The sequence below is a fragment of the Lygodium microphyllum genome, chromosome 2 (assembly GCF_053477565.2).
Source record: "Lygodium microphyllum isolate KBCC chromosome 2, Lygodium_microphyllum_v1.1.10, whole genome shotgun sequence".
Classification (NCBI taxonomy): Eukaryota; Viridiplantae; Streptophyta; class Polypodiopsida; order Schizaeales; family Lygodiaceae; genus Lygodium; species Lygodium microphyllum.
The window spans coordinates 169,082,128-169,101,432 of NC_141136.1; the positions used below are offsets into that span (position 1 = coordinate 169,082,128).

The 19,305-nt window shown below is 41.8% G+C and overlaps 1 protein-coding gene across 3 annotated transcripts in view; it reads right to left on the reverse strand.

Moving 5' to 3' along the window:
* Positions 1 to 18,463, reverse strand: part of LOC148040596 (uncharacterized) — a 31,735-nt gene extending 13,272 nt beyond the window's left edge. Inside the window, exons 1-2 of one of the 3 annotated variants that reach the window (XM_087701197.1) lie at positions 17,783 to 18,463; positions 17,077 to 17,153 (exon numbers count right to left, since the gene is read on the reverse strand). In XM_087701197.1, the coding sequence (XP_087557323.1) occupies positions 17,077 to 17,145 (69 nt within the window). In that variant the 5' untranslated portion in view covers positions 17,146 to 17,153; positions 17,783 to 18,463. Of the gene's footprint in view, positions 1 to 17,076; positions 17,157 to 17,782 lie in introns of all 3 variants that reach the window. The other 2 variants (XM_087701188.1, XM_087701179.1) reach the window with 2 other exon arrangements.
* Between the last annotated feature and the right edge of the window lie 842 nt (positions 18,464 to 19,305).

The following is a 19,305-nucleotide window of genomic DNA, read 5'->3' on the forward strand; positions in this document are numbered from 1 at the left end:
TGACTTGGTGTATTTGAGAATGACCTAAGTTTATAAAGCTCTCAATGTTCCCCACCAACTCAGCATAGAACTCACAAGCAGGAGATCATCAAACTGCTAAAAGCCTTCCCCCCCCCCCCAAAAAAAAAAAAGGGTGTGCCTGAAGTGTAAGGCAATGGAAGAGCCTATAAAGTGGCCACACACACACCCATATACAAGCCAATAAAAGGCCAAATATTCACATGATATGCACTATGCTAACACCCTCTCTCAAATAGTGAGTGATAAATACAATGAAATATGCAATGAAGTTGTACTCAGAATCGACCACCAGAGAAGATCCTCTGAACATCCACCATGTCCCATATCACAAGAGCCACCAAAAAACACTCAGCAGCATAGTACATATGACCACGACATCAGATGCACCATGGATAGCATTGCACTAGGTGTACTGGTCAATGCCAAATGCACCTTGGAAGAAGCCTAAATCAATGTCGATCATACTCCAACCTTAAACATGGAAAGTGATAATGACAAAATCTATTTGCCTGCCATGCATAGCCCAGCAAAAGCTCAGTATGTACCATGGATTCCACTTCCTCTACCACCCTGCCAAGGTCCCTCCACATCAGAACCAACCAGAAGCTGAATCAGCTCGTTGTCCCTAACTCCCATCATGGACTTAAAGTCACACCACCTTCTATGAGCAGATTAGTCAGCTCATCAATGAGTCTGTGCATGTATATTTCTGACCTGGGCACAGGAGATTATTTTAGGCATCTTTCTGATGCCTATTTTTGTGATTTCTGGCATTTTTTGGCTTGCCAACTTTATTCTTAGGCCATCGCGATTCTGGCTGACCTGTCATTGTTGTATGATGAGTCATTATCATTGTGTATTTTATTGTATCAAATCACCCATGATCTAAGAGACGGTATTATTAGATTAGACAACTCATGAGTGAGTTCATGCATGTGTATTTGTGGGCTGGGCACAGGAGATTATTTTAGGCATCTGTCTAGTGCCTATTTCTGTGGTTTCTGGCATTTTTTGGCTAGCCAACTTTATTCTTAGGCCATCGTGATGTTGGTCAATTTGATGCATTCTAGGCATGATCTTTTGCCTACTTATTCTTGGCTCCCTCCTCCACATTGATTCACTCACTTGCAAACTTCTAGAGCATGTCTTGTTGAAGAGAGGGAGCTAGTGCCAATGCCCACACGATCGGTAAATCATAGGGGTGTGTGATTGTCTCCTATTTAGTAAGTATATGGATTCCATTTCCCAAGCATGTCTTTGAGTTCTCCCTTTGCAATGTTCTTATGCTCTTTTTTTTATCTTCTCTTGCGTTGTGCAATCTATTATAGTAGTCTTCAACGCTTCCATCACTGCATCTACTTCTAACAACTGCAAGGTTTTAGAACTACCACACACAATGGTCCACCACATCAAATAGGAGCAAAGCAAGAAAGCCCCACTCATACCCTCTCATTGTGCCTCTATGGCCAGCAAGTGCATAAGAGGTGAGGGGTTTGCAATACCGAGGTTGGGAAGGAACTTCCACTATCACAGAAAGAGCTACCATAGCAGAGGCAAAGTGAAACAAAAAGTCATTCACCACCCTTGTCCTTGTTGCCTATCTTCTTCAAGGCCTTCTTGTGTTTCTTGCAATCTTTCCCAAGATGCCCCTTCTTGGCACTAGCCATAGAAGTAGCATGTTCCCTTCATCTTCTTTTATTTCTTTCCTCCAACAAAGAGTGATTATAGATAGGCATTGCAAATGACAATCTCCCTTGTGACCTTAGAGCGGACTCACATGCAAGTAACATAGAGTTCATATGCAGAAAACTCACCAATTGTTGAGCCCTCAATATATTAGCCACCATCACACTTTGGAGAAAGCTTGCACAAATCTCCACCGTGTGCTAGTAGAAGAGCCAAAGCCATGTTTTGAAGATGACATTGGATAATTGTCACTCAAAATAAAAAGGTTTGCATCAATTCACCTACCTCTTGACATAGAGTTTTAAGCCATCTTACAAATTTAAAAAACACATAGTGGACTATGCCTCATAACGTCATAGAGCTTGGCCTAAACTGGTAGGGAGGTCAAATTGAAGATGTGAAGCCGGACTTCGGACAATGAACATAAACTAACTTGAACACATGAAATAAATCAATGGATAAACAAAAGATTCACTTAACAAGAGAGCTAGAATGCTTGTCCTCAATTAGCCTCACCAACCTTGACCAAATTTGCATCCTAAAAATAGTCAACAATTTAGTTCATAAGAAATTAGTGTTGTGGTTGGACTTTGAAGGGCGTGAAAGAGTAGACCAAAACAATGCTTGCCAACAAGAGCTCAAGTGTGATAATAAAACTGACTAGGCATTTAGATCTTTGAGTAGATTTCAAAACATGTAACCAAGAGGCTCGAATACGTGTATTGGTGTGAGAAATCCCCACTTGTTAAATAAAAGATTTTCCAATATCCACCCAAAAAATCTACTCCAAAACATTCTCCATGAGAGTTAATTGGAGAGCAAGGTAACTGCATAATGCTTTCACTGGCATTGAAATGCAAAATGCCTAAAACGTTTCACTAAAATGCGAAACGCCTTCAGTGAAATGGCTGACTGAAACATGATTTTTTAATGGGAAAAAAAAAAATCTTTTTTCTTGCTTTTTTGAGGCTTTTCAACAATCTATAAAGAGGATACACATCATTTGTTGATATGAAAGGAATTGTATCATATACATGTGTAAATTGTGTAGGGACCAGTTAGGCACGGAGATCAAGACAGAGAGAGTGAGCATGTTTTCAGGTACAATGACGAGAGAGTACCTTTAGGTTTTTAGATAGATATATATGTATAAGTACAAGTGCTAAAGGTGTGTTCACACCCGAGCACATTTAAAAGGCACGAGACCTTTATTCCCAACAACCTCGCACCTAAAGGCAATGTGCCTTAAGACGAGAAAAGAATCAACTAAGTCTAGGTATGTACAAAGCTGAAATACATATATCTATCCAACTCCCATCATCTGTCAGCAATGAGCAAAGTGCTCTGTTGGAAGACCCTTTGTGAGAAGGTCTATAGGGTTATCATGTGTATGCACTTTGACAAGGTCAATGCTCTTCCTATCAAGTACACCTCTAATGAAGCGGTACTTCACCTCTATGTGCTTTGTCTTTGCATAAAAGACAAAATTCCGTGCTAGCATGATAGCACTCTGACTATCACAATGGAGAACAGGTAACTCTATGATGCCAAGCTCTCCCACCAAACGTGAAAGCCATAAAGCCTCCTTGCATGCCTCAGTGGCAGCCACATACTCTAGCTCTGTAGTAGACAATGCAATACACTTTTGTAGCCTGGAGATCCAAGAGGCTGCTCCTCTTGTGAAAGGAAACACATACCCAGAAGTGGACTTCCTACAGTCCGCATGACCGGCATAGTCTGCATCTGTAAAGCCAACAACAGATGCTTTCTGCTTTCCAAAGCAAATGCACAACTCCTTTGTGCCTTTGAGGTATCTCATAATACCTTTCACTGCATCCCAATGCTTCTTGCCAGGGATTGCCATGTATCTGCTAACCACTCCCATTGCAAAGGCAATGTCAGGACGTGTAGTAACCATAGCATACATCAAACTGCCAACAGCTGAAGCATATGGTATCTTGGCCATTTCAGCCTTCTTATCATTAGATGTAGGGTTGTCCTCTACACTAAGTTTCACATATGGAGGCAATGGAACCCCAATTGTTTTCCCCCCCTCCATATTAAAACGCTGCAAAACTTTGGAGATATACTCCTGCTGAGATAGATAGAGTAAACCTTTTGATCTATCTTTGAGTATTCGCATGCCAAGAATGTGATTTGCATCACCAAGATCCTTTATGTCAAAGCTGCCATGAAGACTTTGCTTCAATGAATCTAAGGCATGAGTATCCCTGCCAACAATCAGCATGTCATCAACATACAAAACCAAGATGCCATCTACTGCCTTCTTGGTGTACAAGTAGTGATCCACTTGACTTCTATGAAAGCCTTGGGACTGCATGAATGTATCAAACTTATGATACCATTCTCTTGGTGCTTGTTTCAGCCCATACAAACTCCTTTTGAGTTTACATACCATTTTTTCATTCCCTTGTTCAATAAACCCTTCACGTTGCTGTATGTATATGTCTTCATGCAGATCACCATGTAAAAACGCATTCTTTACATCCATCTGTATGAGCTCCATATCCTCAACTGCAACCAAGCCCAAAATGGTTCTTAATGTAGTCATCTTGACTACAGGAGAGAAAATCTCATCAAAGTCAATTCCATACTCCTGCTTGTACCCCTTTGCAACCAATCTTGCTTTGTACTTTGGTGAGAAACCAGAAGTGACCTTCATCTTGTAAACCCATTTGCATGGAATGATTTTCTTTCCTTTAGACAACTGCACCAAGTCCCAAGTGCCATTTTTTTCAAGAGATTCCATCTCTGACAGCATGGCTTTATACCATTTCTTACTGTCCTGTCTGTCCATTGCTTCCTTGCGAGCACATTTTGCTGTCCAAAAGGTATTTCTTCTCGGAATACAACCCTACGAACATCCTTAAACTTTTCGGGCTGTTTATGCATGCAATCTTCCCAAAAGATAACATCATTGTTGCATACTACTTTCCTTTTCTCGAGATCCCACAATCTATACCCCATTTCACCCTCATTACCATTTCCTAGGAAAATGCATTTACAGGACTTTGGCTCAAGTTTGCTACGTTTTTCTTTACGAATGTGCACAAAAGCCTCACAACCAAACACTTTCATATGAGCATATGAAAGTGGCTTGCTCGACCACGCTTCTTGGGAAACTCCCCTTATAGGGACTCGTTAGGCACGAAGATCGAGACAGAGAGTGAGAGAGAGTAGAGTAGAGAGTAAGCACGTTTTCAAGTACAATAACGAGAGAGTACCTTTAGGTTTTTAGATAGATATATATGTGTAAGTACAAGTGCTAAGGGTGTCACACCCGATTACATTTAAAAGGCACGAGGCCTTTATTCCCAACAAATTGCGACTCATTATTTATATGGAAAATAATTTTGTATATATTAATCAACCGTTTCACTCGGCCTTTTGCTTGGGACTTGCCCAAAGATAAAACCTTTCAGGGTGAAACACAATGTTTCCGGATGAAACGTTTCACGGTTACCTTGTTGGAGAGCCACCATGTATTTGACATCCAAATGAGCAAACCCGCCCATACACATTAGAGTAGTAGCATGGTCCCAAGATACACAAGGTCGGCCCACACAAATTCCTTGTTTGTTCCATAGCAAAAATCAAATTGGCTATACCAACTCATCCAAAGTTTTTGGAGGCCATGGTAACAATGGTAGAAATAAGAAAATCATAGTACCCATAACACTCTGTGCCACTTTGACAACAAGCATGAAATGGCCAACCTTAAGGTTTCCAATATACAAAATTATCCCTCATGCAACCAAACATCCAATTCAACAAATTCATAGATGCAACAAACTCCAATTAGATAACCCACATGTCTAGTGATCCTCCCTCTAGAAACAATCACGCCGTGCCATCCCAAGTCATTCAAATTTCTTTAATGCAACTAATAAAAACAATCATGCCACGCCATCTCAAGTCATTCAAATCTCTTTCCATGTAACTAATAAGAACCAACTTTTACATACTCATATGAGATTCCCATGCTAAAGCAAAAGAAATCTAAGCATTCATAGCTCTTGCCACATTATATTTCTCTGCCCTTAGAAGCATGAAAGAGTCATTAACCAATGATTGAGCGACAAACTTCACACCACTAGGAGGGTGAGACCAATAATACCTCCATTGAAGGCAAGCTTATACAGTAAACTCGAATGGGATGAGTGACCAAAGGAAACAATAAAGGACTGAGTCTTGAGAGGGCATCCTTGCATCAAAGAACGAGAGACAGCAATCTCTTCAAAGACCCCTCTAGCATGCACAATCATGCATTTCCACTCTAACTAATAATATATAGCAATAGCCATTCGAGGCCCTAAACCCATAGAAGCCATCAGTTCTTGTAAAAAAGACTAACATAATCATAAGCTTTTTCTTTGTCAAATCGGGTCATTGCCACTTCTTGTCCATTGTCCGAACACTTGTGCGTGATCAATCCCATGTTGAACATTAAGAATATTGTGCAAAATATTTTGACACTTGATAAAACCATATTGTCAAGGATGAATCAACAACATAACTATTTTTTGCAACCTATTTGCCAAAAACTTAGTCAAGAATTAACACAATGACCCCACCACAAAAATTGGGCTCCACTACTTTAACTCCATTGATACAAGCACTTTGAGTAGAGAATGAAGTAAGCCCAACTTCCAATCAAAAGGTATCACACCAAACCTTCATAGCTCTTGGGAGTATTAAGATGCTCCATGTGAGCTCCAAATAATTTAGTTGGCAATTCATCCCATCCTCAGCACTTCTATGATAGAGATGCAACAAAACATACTCTGCTTTGCCCTTTGAAATGCCTACATATAAAGTTGATTCTCACTCAAGTGACTTGATCACAAACCATGTCTAACATATATCTACAGGTTGCACTGACAGAATCCAAAAAAAAATCTCTACCAAGGTCAAAAAGATGAATAGTCCATGCATATTTTGAGAAATCTATGGTTGCGTAACCATGAAACCTTGAGAATCTAGCAAACATACAATCTTCTCTCATGCATATATCTAATGCAATCTTCCAAAGAAATCATGTTCGACGATTATCATCTCTCAAAGAATCTGAGCAAGCCAACAACTTCTATTTTTCATATTGTGTGTTCTTGCATAGAGGCCATTATGTTAAGGTAAAAAGGTGTATTAACATTAAAACTTCATTCAGCTCATTAAATAGGGATAATACCATTTATACGTTAGAACACCTACAACAAAACACTTAAATTCCTCAACAATGTAGAGTACACATGTAACTTTAGAAGAGATTTGACAAGTATACATGACTCTACCAAAGGTTTAAGATAGTAAGACAATATAATCATAATCCATGAGTTTCAAAAACTTTCGAGATCAAGATTTAGAACCCAATATAAAAGACTACACTATGCCATGGCCCATGAATGATGATAACATATGTCAAGATTAAAGACTCAACAGTGAACAACCATAGACTCGTATTATGGCATATAGACTTAAAAAAGAGAGTACTCATTAAACAATGCATGAAAAATAAGTACAACTATGATGTATCATGCATCAGTGTCAAGACTCAAGTGATCACAGTATCTCATCCAAATGCCAATGAACCATGAACATGATTAACTAACAATAAGACTACAAAGTACAAGTCTATGAATCATGATCTACCATCTAATGAGAGTCACTTAGTATCATCCAAAGGCATGTCCTCTATCTCGTTCTCTGGGCTACTAGCAAGAGCACTAGTACTACTGCTAGAGGAAAAGAAAGCATCATCATCCCCATATAATGCTCGTGTAACAATCTTCGTGTGCATAACATGGCAATAGCTGTATTACCACCACTTCAAGTCACCTCTAGCTCCATGGTTGCTAATGATGCACATGTGGCTTCAAAATGTATCCTTAACCATGGTTTTATAGTGGACCTTGCTGGAAATAAAGGAAACCAGCAGCAAAAGTGGGAAAAACCAAGTCGAACCAATGTGGACAGCAAAGGACAAAGAGAGGAGAGGGATTGCTTGCTAGAAACACTAAAAAGCAGCTGCAAATCTAAGGGAAAAGAGCTGCAAATAATGTGGGCAAGAAAGGAAAAGGATTGGGCAGCTGACGGACGAGGGATGTAGGGTTTCAAGGCTGTACACAGCAGTAAATGTGAAACGGAAGAAACAAACAACAACCAAGGAGAGTGATCAGCCGAGAAAGACGGTGGAGAGCAAACGAAAACAGGTGGAATTTGCACACAGTGAGGTGAAATGAGGCACTTGTCATGAAACTAGGTAAAAGCCTTGCCTACCCAAAGCGGCTGTCCCAAAACACATTTCGGGGCCAAAACATTTCCATTTCAGGCAGCTATGCTCAAATGCGCAAGTCTGCTTCAATGTCCCACGAGTGAAACCCTAAACCTTGGTCAGTCCCCTCTCTATAAATGGAGAGTGAACTAGGTCACTTACATCCCTTTGAATCCTCTTTGCATAACTTTTGCCATTCACTCTGCCCATCATCACTAACTCTTGCCATGACCATTTGAAGCTGCCCACACTTGTGTTTGGTTCTAGCTACTATCATCATCACTTAAGCCCCCTTCACAACTGCTCTAGACCCCTTCACAATCATTCCAGCCCCCTTCGCATCCGCTCTAGCCCCTACCAAAGAGTTTCCAACTGCCAACCTACTCGATAAGGCCTAGTGGACTTTTTGTATTTACATCAAAACAAGCCGCCCTGCTGTCGTCCATCGGCTAGAGGTCATCCACACTGTTGACATCACCTTCCACAACTGCATTTCACTATTTACAACACTCCCTAATGACCACCTATTTGCTAGTCTCCTCCTAGTGACCGCTAATTAGGTCACCACAACTACCATGACTACCACATCATCATCCATACAACCAAGACTTGTGTTCGGTTTTACAACACTTATTCTACATCAACCTGATCTATGTTTGTAATTTTTGTTAGTGGATATGTCTGTTCATGGCTGCGTCTATGCATGTGATTCAGTGGGCTAGGGCACCAGGATATTATCTTGATTATTTAGGCATTTTTCCTTACCATTTTATGATGATCATATTAGCATTTATTGCTAGCCAACCAACATTAAATGTTAGCCAACCCGACATGATTTATAGCATTATTTTTGCCAATTTATTCATGCTTCTCCTCCACATTATGATCATTCATCACCTGACTCGTTCTAGCGGAGGGAGGGGAGCAGGTGCCAGTGCCTTCATAATCGATGACTCACATTGGTCCTGTGTTGTCTCATATCTTGGTATATGGATTCCATTTCTCGGGTGTCTATTCGTTTTTGAGTTCCTTGAGTAGTGTTCTTTTCTTTTGCAGTGTTTCTCTTTCTCTTTTCTTTGTCTCTTGTGTACAGCAATTTATTGCAGCAGTTTTCCACGTTTCCATTACTCCATCCACTTCTGACACAGCATCAAATTGCAAGATCATTGTTCCTGCTGCTGTTTTACATTGTTTCAGGTCTAAGTTTTGACTTTTTGTCTGCTGCCTGGACCTGTTCTGACTGTTGTGACTGATTTACAGCCCGGGTGACCACCTTCTGATCATTTTTGGCCTGTTTCCTCAATTTTTTGTAGACTAACATTTTCGTTTTCAGCTTTTTGGGCCTCTTTCAAGGCTGGGGACCTGTTACTAATCCTTCCAAATCTGTGTTTTGGTGTCTGCTACCTGTGTTTTACTGATCAGCACCTGCATTTTAGCTGTTTGCTCCTGTATAGGGCTGGGCTGGGCAACATTTTTTCCAGCTGGTTCTGGTTATTCTTGGTCTGTCTTCTTACTGTGTGTTGCACTGCTCAGCTTTAGAGCGGGTTCATGTGCATCCCGTTGTGTTCTCATCACTACACTCTGGTTATTGTTCATCTTTCCTCTATGTGCTTTCTTTACTACTTGGAACTCGTGCAATCCTTGTGAGTCTGTATGTTTGTCATACTTTTCTCCCTAAAGATACCTTGTCTTTCTTCATCTTCTCTGTATCTCCCTCCTCATGGCTCCTCTAGCATCTCCTCTTGATGGTCATATTTCTTCATCTACAAGTGTTATGTTGGAGACTTGCTATGTTCAGCTTCAGGTTTCTGTAAGGATGTTGCTCTCTCTTGGTACTTCAGAGGTTCCAATTTTAGAGAGGGATGCCATGCGGCCAAAGAAGAAGCCTGAGTGCTATTATTGTGGCAAGAAGGGACATCTTTGGAAGGACTACAAGACATTAGCAGCTTTACAACAAGAGCAAGCACAGACGGTAATGACGGGTGAGGACTCTCTAGGTGAGTCTTCCTCTTCTCCAGGCCCAAGTTTAGGCACCATCTATGTGGCTCCAGCGATAGCTGCAGGGGCCTCCCTTCCAAGCTACTAGTACAAGTGACGGGGTCATCCCTCACAACTCTCCAATGTCAAAGAGGGAGTGTGAGAGGGTGGTGAGATGGGGTAGGTAAACCTCATCTACACATATATACAAGTGCATACATTCCCGAGAGTGGTTTCCCTAACGCATCGTCTGAAGTGAAACCAGCCTTCCTTCCGTGGATGGGTGGTAAATCCTTGATTACAACTTAATTACAGCAGCAAACAATAAATGCAAATCTGAAAATACAAATTTACCTATTGATCTTGGACAAAGCAAACCCAATTGGCCCCAAAATTGGCGCCCCTTTCGGTATTTCTTTAGCTTTATTGAAGAAGAAGTTAATTTACAACTCCCGATCCCCTTCGCAATACAAACTCCTCTTGCTGTCCAAAGTGACCAGCAAGTCTTCAATCTGTTTTGCCCCTTGATTCAAGCACTTAATTGCCCTTCATCCACTTCATAGACGATGGAAATGCCCCAAATTCAATGGTTGGCTAGTCCTCCACCTGAATTTAGCTGAAATTCACCTTCAGCCCTGAAAAATCCAAGTCTTGGAGCTTCCAATTTTTTGGCGCGCTTCCCAAGGCTGCTGCTAAGCCCTAATTTCTACTATAAATTAGGGTTTATAGCAGATAAATTTGCAATTTCTCAGCCTCCAAGGGTCCAAATGCTGAAATCTTTAAAGCAAGGCTGTGAAATGGCTAGGAGATGAGAGAGAAAGCTGTAGAGAGAGAAAATTCAGAGTTTTGTCGCAAAGAATGACTAAAAATTAGTCAAATGCAGCTGCTACCCTGCCACAACAACATTAAATGTTGTCGCCTACAACTAAGACATCCAAATCAGCTGTCACCTTGTACCTTGATGCAATCGCCCGGTTGTGGAGGGTCCGAATCTGCAATCGCCTCCTCAAAACTCACTCGTGGCTGGCTGCAATGGCTGAAAATAGGCTGGCCATGGCTGCTCACAACTCTCCCACATTTGCTACCGCAAGAAAACGATCTCGTTTCTCCTCTTCTTTAGACTTTTACCAGCCTATTTGGGCAAGTTTCCCGAGTGGCAACCTTCCCAAATGGTTTTTTCAACATTATCCATCATTGAATATTAATTTTCAACCTTTAATTACTAATAATTATTTTGGTGCCCAAAAAAAAATCTGATTGACCAATAATTAAATTGGCTAGGCATCTTCCACTCCAGAGTCTCTCTGTGTCATCTTTGACCATTAGATTGGCGTTAGGTACCATTAAACACCATATCTCTAGTGTCACCAACTAGCACTTATGGCCAAATGAATGACCTAGGCCAACAACTTACACCAAATACCACCAAGTACCTGTGCAACATAACTTATAGCAACTTTTGCCTTTAACATCCCGTGATTTTCTCGAATCCCGAGCTCGTAAATTTACTCTAACCCCAATTGCACCTCACATGTGCAACATTTACTTAATCATGTGATTAAAAATTAATCCACATGTTAAGTGAGGTTTCAAAAATACATATCCTCATGACAAAAGTCTGGCAGAGTTCAAATCCTAGTGCTAGGATTGACATCCAAGTTCATGATGAGCTTCTTCTTTAACATCGAGCAGTCTTGACTCCTAGTCTAAAGCTCACATGAGGGGACACTTTGGCAGTTTAGCCAAAGGCAAGGAATCTATGATCACATAGGTTTAGACTTCAGAGGCATTTTTGACAAACTGATCTTGTATGCTACTACAAGACATTGTTAATAGATATTGAGAGCTACTATGATTCTTCTCTATTTTCAAGTGCTCGTATGATCAACATCGACATCAGATTCTCTACGAGGCACCTTGGTGATGGCTTGCGCACCCACTACTTGAGTATCCATGGTTCTACTATGATAATCCTTGTTGTATGTACTATGATGGGATATTATCATTGTATATTGTATTGTATCAGATCACCCATGATCTAAGAGATAGTGTCAATAGATATGCCAATTCATGGATAAATCTATGCATGTGATTCAATTGGCTAGGGCACCAAGTTATTATCCTGATTACTTAGACATTTTTTCTAACATTTTATGATTATCAATGTAGCATTTATTATTGGCCGACCTAACATGATTTATGACATTATTTTTGCCTATTTATTCAAGCTTCTCCTCCACATTATGATCATTCATCACCTAACTGGTTCTGGTGGAGGGAGAGGAGTAAGTGTCAATGCCTTCACAGCCGATGACTCACATTGGTTTTGTATTGTCTCATATCTTGGTATATGGATTCCATTTCCCGAGTATCTCTTTGTTTTTGAGTTCCTTATGCAGTCTTTTTTTCTTTTGCAGTATCTCTCTCTTTTCTTTGTCTCTTGTGTACAACAATTTATTGCAACAATTCTCTACACTGCCATCACTACATCCACTTTTGACAATTGTCACACATCATTTTTGAGTTTTTTAACACTTTTCCACATCATCCTCTTCTTCAACCCATGGTTACTATTACTAAGGATCTGTCTCCAATGGACAACACACTCCAACACCTCTATCGAGCCGTTCCCACAAGAGTCATCAACTGTTGGACTACTTTGCTTTTAAGCATTGTGTGCATTCATTCACTCATTGAGCATACATGTCATTCATTCAATTTCATCATCTTCTTCCCTAATTTACCTTTTTTGTGTTTTTGTTTGAGTTATTGTGTTCTAGTTGTCTTCATACATTCTACGATTTCTTCATGCAAACCCTACCATATCTTCACATGGTATCAAAGGCAATGCTGTAGTGAAGAGGATCCTATGGCTATCACAAAGGGTTGGTTTGAGGGAGTTGCACAAGCGAATGTAACCACGATGCTGAGACAACTTATCCTTTAGACACCATTGTTGAGCCACTAAGTTTAAGGGTTCACTCATAATCTTAATTATCATGCATTAACCCCTAATTTAGTCTCCTTAAAACATCCCAAAAAAAGTAATTAATGCCATTTTACTATTACAACATGGCTTATTTATGGCAATAGGACAAAGGCACCCCCATCCTTCTATAAATCTGAGTTTATGTTGAGTGCATCCTTATCCCATTCATTCCAGCCAGCCAGCTTTCAGCACTCTCACCTTCCATTGCTGCCCACACTGCTTCCCAAAGGACATCTCAGCTTGTGGAGCCTTCCGGAGTGCTGCCACTGCTATCCACAAGGTTTAAACAGCCAGGCAACCTGTTTGGGAGAGTTTCTACATGATCATCTTCATCAGCCACACCTCACCCAGCTGCATCTCATCATTTACCAGGCTGCCAGCTGTATGTACTGTGTGCAGAGGCCACTCGGCATCCAGTCTTCATCAGGCAGCTGTTGACATCATCTCCAACACCTACATTTTCTGCCAGACAGCCTGACAGCTGCTATCATCTGTGTTTTATTGCCTGGCAGGCCACCCGCTGTTCACAGCCCTCTTGAACAGAGGACGGACATCGCGGTTCGTGCTTCACACTGCCCTCACACCCCTTGAGGCGGACATTGCAGTTGTGGTTCATGGTGGCTGACCTCTTCCTTCATCAGCAAGGCACTCTGGTATCCATGGCTTCTTTACCAATAGATGACCAGACTACTGGGTGCTCCTACTGTGGCATCACCAGACACACCACCGATGCTTGCCGACTTCGACCTTTGCTCCCCACCCCCCCCCGGAGTATATGCGTCTTCCACTAGGCACTCCTTGTGCCACCTCTCCTTCATGGGCCACAGAGATCGTTCTACATCGGCTATCAGAGTACTATGCTCAAGGCAATAAGACGCATCCAATGCGCACTAAGTCCTTTCGAGCACAGGGAGGATCAATTGGCACTACGACCTCCTGGAGATCGTCGCAATGCCAACGGCAATCTTTTCCCACTTATTTTCAGGTGCAGTGGCTTCCACGACCTACGGATCTGCAGTCCGCTCCATCGAGACAGTGATTGTTTGATACCGTCTCCTCGTCAATCTGCTCCTTCTAGAGACAATGGCTGCTCGACTCCTTCCTCTTCTTCGGCTACCCAGTCTGCTCCACTAAGAGACAACGATTGTTGCCCACCTCATGCTCATTCTGAGCCCCACCCTTGGCTCATCCTGAGCCTCCTTCTTCCCCACCCTCTTCCACTCAGTTTCGAGAGGCACTTCTGAGTGCTTTCTGGCTTCCTCTTCGGCACCCCAGATACCTTCTTTGGCACGACCGGCGGCACTTCCTTCGACATCAAACATTTCGGAGTCTGTGATCCATGAGTTTTTTGATTCCCTATCTACTTCAGAGGGGGATTCAGAGGGGATGTTATTTCTTTGCCCTCAGAGGGGGCATCTACTTTTTCTTCGACTTCAGCGGGGGGCCCTCCACCTCCCACCTCAGAGGTGGAATCTACTCCACATGAAGTTCTTCACCCATCCTCTAATTTCTTGGGATGGTTGTCTTCAACCAGTCATCTCTTCTATTGATACCCAAGATCTTCAGGTACCACCTAAATCGAGACCTCGAAGGTTCAACCGCGACTTGGTGACGAGGCCTTCATATTTCTTCCAGCATGGATGCACAGAGCTAGTAGCTTCTCTCCTGAGGTTGAGTTTCGAGTTCTCCAATTCACTCTGTCTACTAGTCTTTACTACAAGTTCCCTTTCTGATGGAAATCTTGGATCTTCGGGATCCTCTACATCTTCCTCCTCTTCTCTTCTTGCCTTGGTCACTTGGTCAACATGGAGCCACCTCCCGAGATCGAGTACAAGCATATCCTTATGGTTCTCGGCACCACACAAAGTTCGACATTTCTCCTATGCATTGCATGTTTTCATCATCTTTGGACTAGGGCACTTGGGCAAGTGACCAATTTCCCCACGAGGAACACTGTCCAAGTGGCACCTGCTGCATGAGCATTCTTCAGCATGTAGCATTGCCTCTCCACCTCACTCTTCTCTTGTTCCCCTTTCTGGGCTTGAGAGGGGGTGTTGAGAAACCCTTCACCCTTCACCCGTAGTTTGCACTTTTTGCATTTTTGTGTTCTACGTTCAGGGTTTGCAACCCCAAAAAGAGACACCATCCTAGACTAACTGTGCCTATTTATAGGCCACTCTCTCATTCATTCCTGGCGGCTAATTCATTCAATCCGTCACCTCTTCTCTCCAGTCTCTCCACTACCCTTACACCCCTTCAGGAGGACATTACGATTCGTGGTTCGTGGTTGTCATCATCATCTTCCTTGTGCTACGGCACCCTTCTTCCCTTGTATCACATTCACTCCATGATTCAGAACTTCATCATTCCATTCATCAGAGTTTCTTCTCTCTTCTCTTTTCTTCTCCATGTTTGCCGAGTTCACTCCATGTTCCTCCCCGCCAACCCTACTGTCTCGCTGGTATGTCATCTTTTGACAAGGAGGTACAAGGATACCACTAGAGGAGTGGATGGGGGATGGGATAAGTCCCCTACAAGGTGCCTTGTACTTTTTATTTTGCCTTGGTATACTTTGTCCCAAGGGGAATATTAGTAGATTCTATTCTCATCAAAAAATAAGGTGTGTCTATGAACAAGCCTTAATGTGAAGAAAACCCTAATCTAAATATCTTCCTTACACAACAGTACAAACCCTTGCTTGTGGAGTCTAGAGTAACTCATCGAGTCGAGATCCCTTGTCACCATGAGAGAAGGCTCTAGCATGGGGACGGGACTAGGATGGCCTAGAGACAAGCTAGGACTGGGATGAGTAGCTAGAAAATTATCATCCCATGTTACTGTGTTGTGGACTAACTCATCCAACTCTCTATACAAGGTTGAATGCTTGTTTGCAAGTTAAAATGGTTGAGACCAAATTCTTTTCAAAATTCATGGCTTCTATGGTGTAATGAATAGGTTGCTTTATCTTCAAAATTCACAACTTCTATTGGGTAATGAATTGGTTGCTTTATCTTCAAAATCCACAACTTCTATTGGGTAATGAATTGGTTGCTTTATCTCTTCAAAATCCACAACTTCTATTGGGTGATAAGTTTCAAATTATCTACCTTGATCTCTTAGTCCTCCATTCAAGTTTACACCTCATTAAGGGTCTCATGATAACCATGATATCTTATACAATGACCACAAACAATGAATGTCAAAAGCTCTAAAAAGATATATCTTTAAGAGTAGCTACATAAATTTTTGCTAAAGTACCTACTTACGTCATCCAAATCCTTGGTTAAAGACAATCCTTATACATAGGGCACAAATGTGATCTAGTCTAATCAAATGACCTTCTTGAAGTAGCCATGATATTCTTATGTCTGATATTCATATGAGATTGCAATGCAAAAACTTAAGTAGTCGAAACACATGCAACGTAACACATAAGTTTAAAATACAAATCACCTTGTCTTTAGAAAGTTCTGCTATTAGAACTCACACAAAGAAAGAAAGGGAGAACCTCTTCTAAAGGTCATCAGACCCATGACATGAGGAACGCATTACATTGTGGATGTAATATAATGTCTCATAGACAAAATATGGCAAAAACAAAAACAACATTAGCATGGAGACTAAAATTTTACATCAAGATCAAGCCTTGCTGCTGTTATCACCATGGAAAAGCTGGTAGATATTGGGCAAGGTTCAAATAGTACTTTCCTTTTGATCTATAAACATTGATTGCAATAAATCTGTCCACAGATTGTACGAAATTTAAGCTACACATGCACCCTTAAATATCTTCACAAACAAGTATAATCAGCTATCAAATTCATGAAGAAAAACCAGAAAGACAACATAATCATTTCAATATTTCCAGCCTGTCAGTGTAACTCAGGCTTAATAATGCTCGTGCATGATAAAGCAGTGTGATCATAGATGATTCTGAAAATCGATCTTTTGGTATACCATCCCCCAAATACGAAATCTCAGCAGTGAAACAATTCCCTTTCAGTTGCTTCGACTAGAAATCTTTCCGAGTCCTAAATTGGATTTACAATCGTCATCCACAAATGTGTTATCTCGAACCTATTCTTTGACGCAGGTAAGAATGTGAACCTACTTGTGCAGTGTGGTGATGTTCAAACGCATCTTCATCATGAGAAGCAGGGCATTGTACTCCAGTCTCCATGCGCACACCTGCTGTGAAAATGTGGTAAGTTTGATATAGTCATGAAAGGATTAAATACAACTCAAAATCCGAACTTCAAAGTGCTGATTAGCCCTAAATCTGCCATTCATAAATCTGCTTCAGGAAACAGTGACACAGATCCAGCTGAATAAAGGCGCAAAGAGGTCTCATAAGGGTGTATATCTCCATCTTCCTAATAAGTAAATTGCTATCCAAGAGATTATTGCGGAAAAGTGTAACCGGTTGCCCTGATCCATAATTTGCACACTGCCCATTTGAGGTGCAGCTAATCGAGTAAGGCAACCATGCCGCATAAATTTACGCAAAACTTCAGCGCTTGTGATTTTGAATGATTATCTGTCTGGGTAGGATCTCTGCACATCTAACAACCACCACATGCAGGATACTACAATTGGACACAATATTGTGCAGAAATTCCAAGTAACCGCCGATATTAGCAGAAGGGATTGGATCTGTATACGTGGGAGCACTTTCTGTAGCTGATTAGCGCTGTCCGAGCAATCATTGAGCTGAGGCAGCTAAGTTAGCCTCGGCTCTGAGACAGTAAAGAACCCAAAAAAAAAAAAAACACGCTAAACTAGAGGGATTGAGCAGAATGCTGGTTGTCGGAACTGACCTGGAGCCTCTCTGTTCGAGGTGGAAGAGGAGATGGGGAGCCCAAAAGGGAGGGATGTAAAGGTAGGCCGGCTGAGATGGCAGCTCAATGTGGCGAACAAGACAAGCAAACCATTGGTAGAAGAGAAAGAGAGGGTAGGGTGGTTTGGTGGCTAGGGCTTGAAGCAAAAGAAATAGGAACAGGGGAGAGAATAATAGTAATAGCAAGAACAATGAGAAGAAACAGGGCAGGGAGACATAACAAGGGGCGATTACAGTAGCAAAACTTAGAAAATGGAAATTAAAAAACGCGAGAAAAAGAAAAAGAAAAAGAAAAAGCAGAGAGAGAGGGAGGAGGAAGGTCTATTGAAGCTGAGAGAGAGAGAGAGAGAGAGAGTTAGAGAGGGAGGGAGGTCTATTGTAGCTGACAACACAGAGGAAGAGAGAGAGGTTATTGAAGCCGAGAGAGAGAGAGAGAGAGAGAGAGAGAGAGAGACGGGGGGAGGTATGTTGAAACAGACGGAGGGAGGGAGGGAGAGAGAGAGAGAGAGAGAGAGAGAGAGAGAAGCTGCACAGAGGAGAGACAGCTAGCGTTAGCAGCAGTAGCAGTACTCTTGTTTTGTCATGGGTTGGGTGTGAAGTCTGAAGGATAAAAAAATGTGTATGAGATTAATTTAAGTAAGCCAGCCCCGGTAATGGTGATTGCAATGCAATGCAATTTACTATACTGGTATTGTTGGGGGCTGATGGAAAACTTGTGTAAGGTCGCCTGAGAGAGATACGTGTGATAAAGGAGCTCTTTGCTTCCCAGCCTCACACCCGTGATTCTCGCCGGCCGTTTTGCCGTCCTTTTGCTGTAGGCTTCCCTCGCGAAGGTAACGTTCTAGTTCCCCCCCCCCCCCCCCCCGGGGGACTCTTCCTGGCCTTCTGCGATCCCAAGGTACTTGTTGGGCCTCACTCATAACTATTGCAAACGAGAGAGCATTTTACAGCACTTTTTTGTAAGCTTGCCTAAACCAAACTTTGAATTTTGAATGAAGATTTAAACCTTAGACAGCAGCCACACGCAACTAAAATCCGCCAGCGACAAATGCAATGGTGCAAGTCCAGTTGTTGCCTTGGGCCTTCGTGGATAGTTAATGCTTAAAGGAACCAAACTGAGGTTAAGTGGGAGAAAAATAGTAGTTTAGCCTATGCTTCTTTTAGTATTGCACGTATGGTGGGCACCATAAGCTGACATGAGCTAGACAACTTAGCCTCTGTGGTATTTTAATCCTTGCAAAATCATATTTCTGTTAAATTTTCTGAATATATTACAATCTGCATCTAAAAGTTGCAGCATTGTAGTAATATGCATCGAGGCAAGAAAAAAATAGTGTTTGTGGGAGGAAAGGGGGAGAGGGGAACTTGTGAATTTATGTCACACATGGACCTTTAAAACACATGGCACTACTTTTTTCTTCTTCTTCTTTTTTGTTGGGCTAGGAGGAGTGGTTTTATGCCACCACATGGCCCCCCTCCATGCAAATATCTAAATGGAAGCTA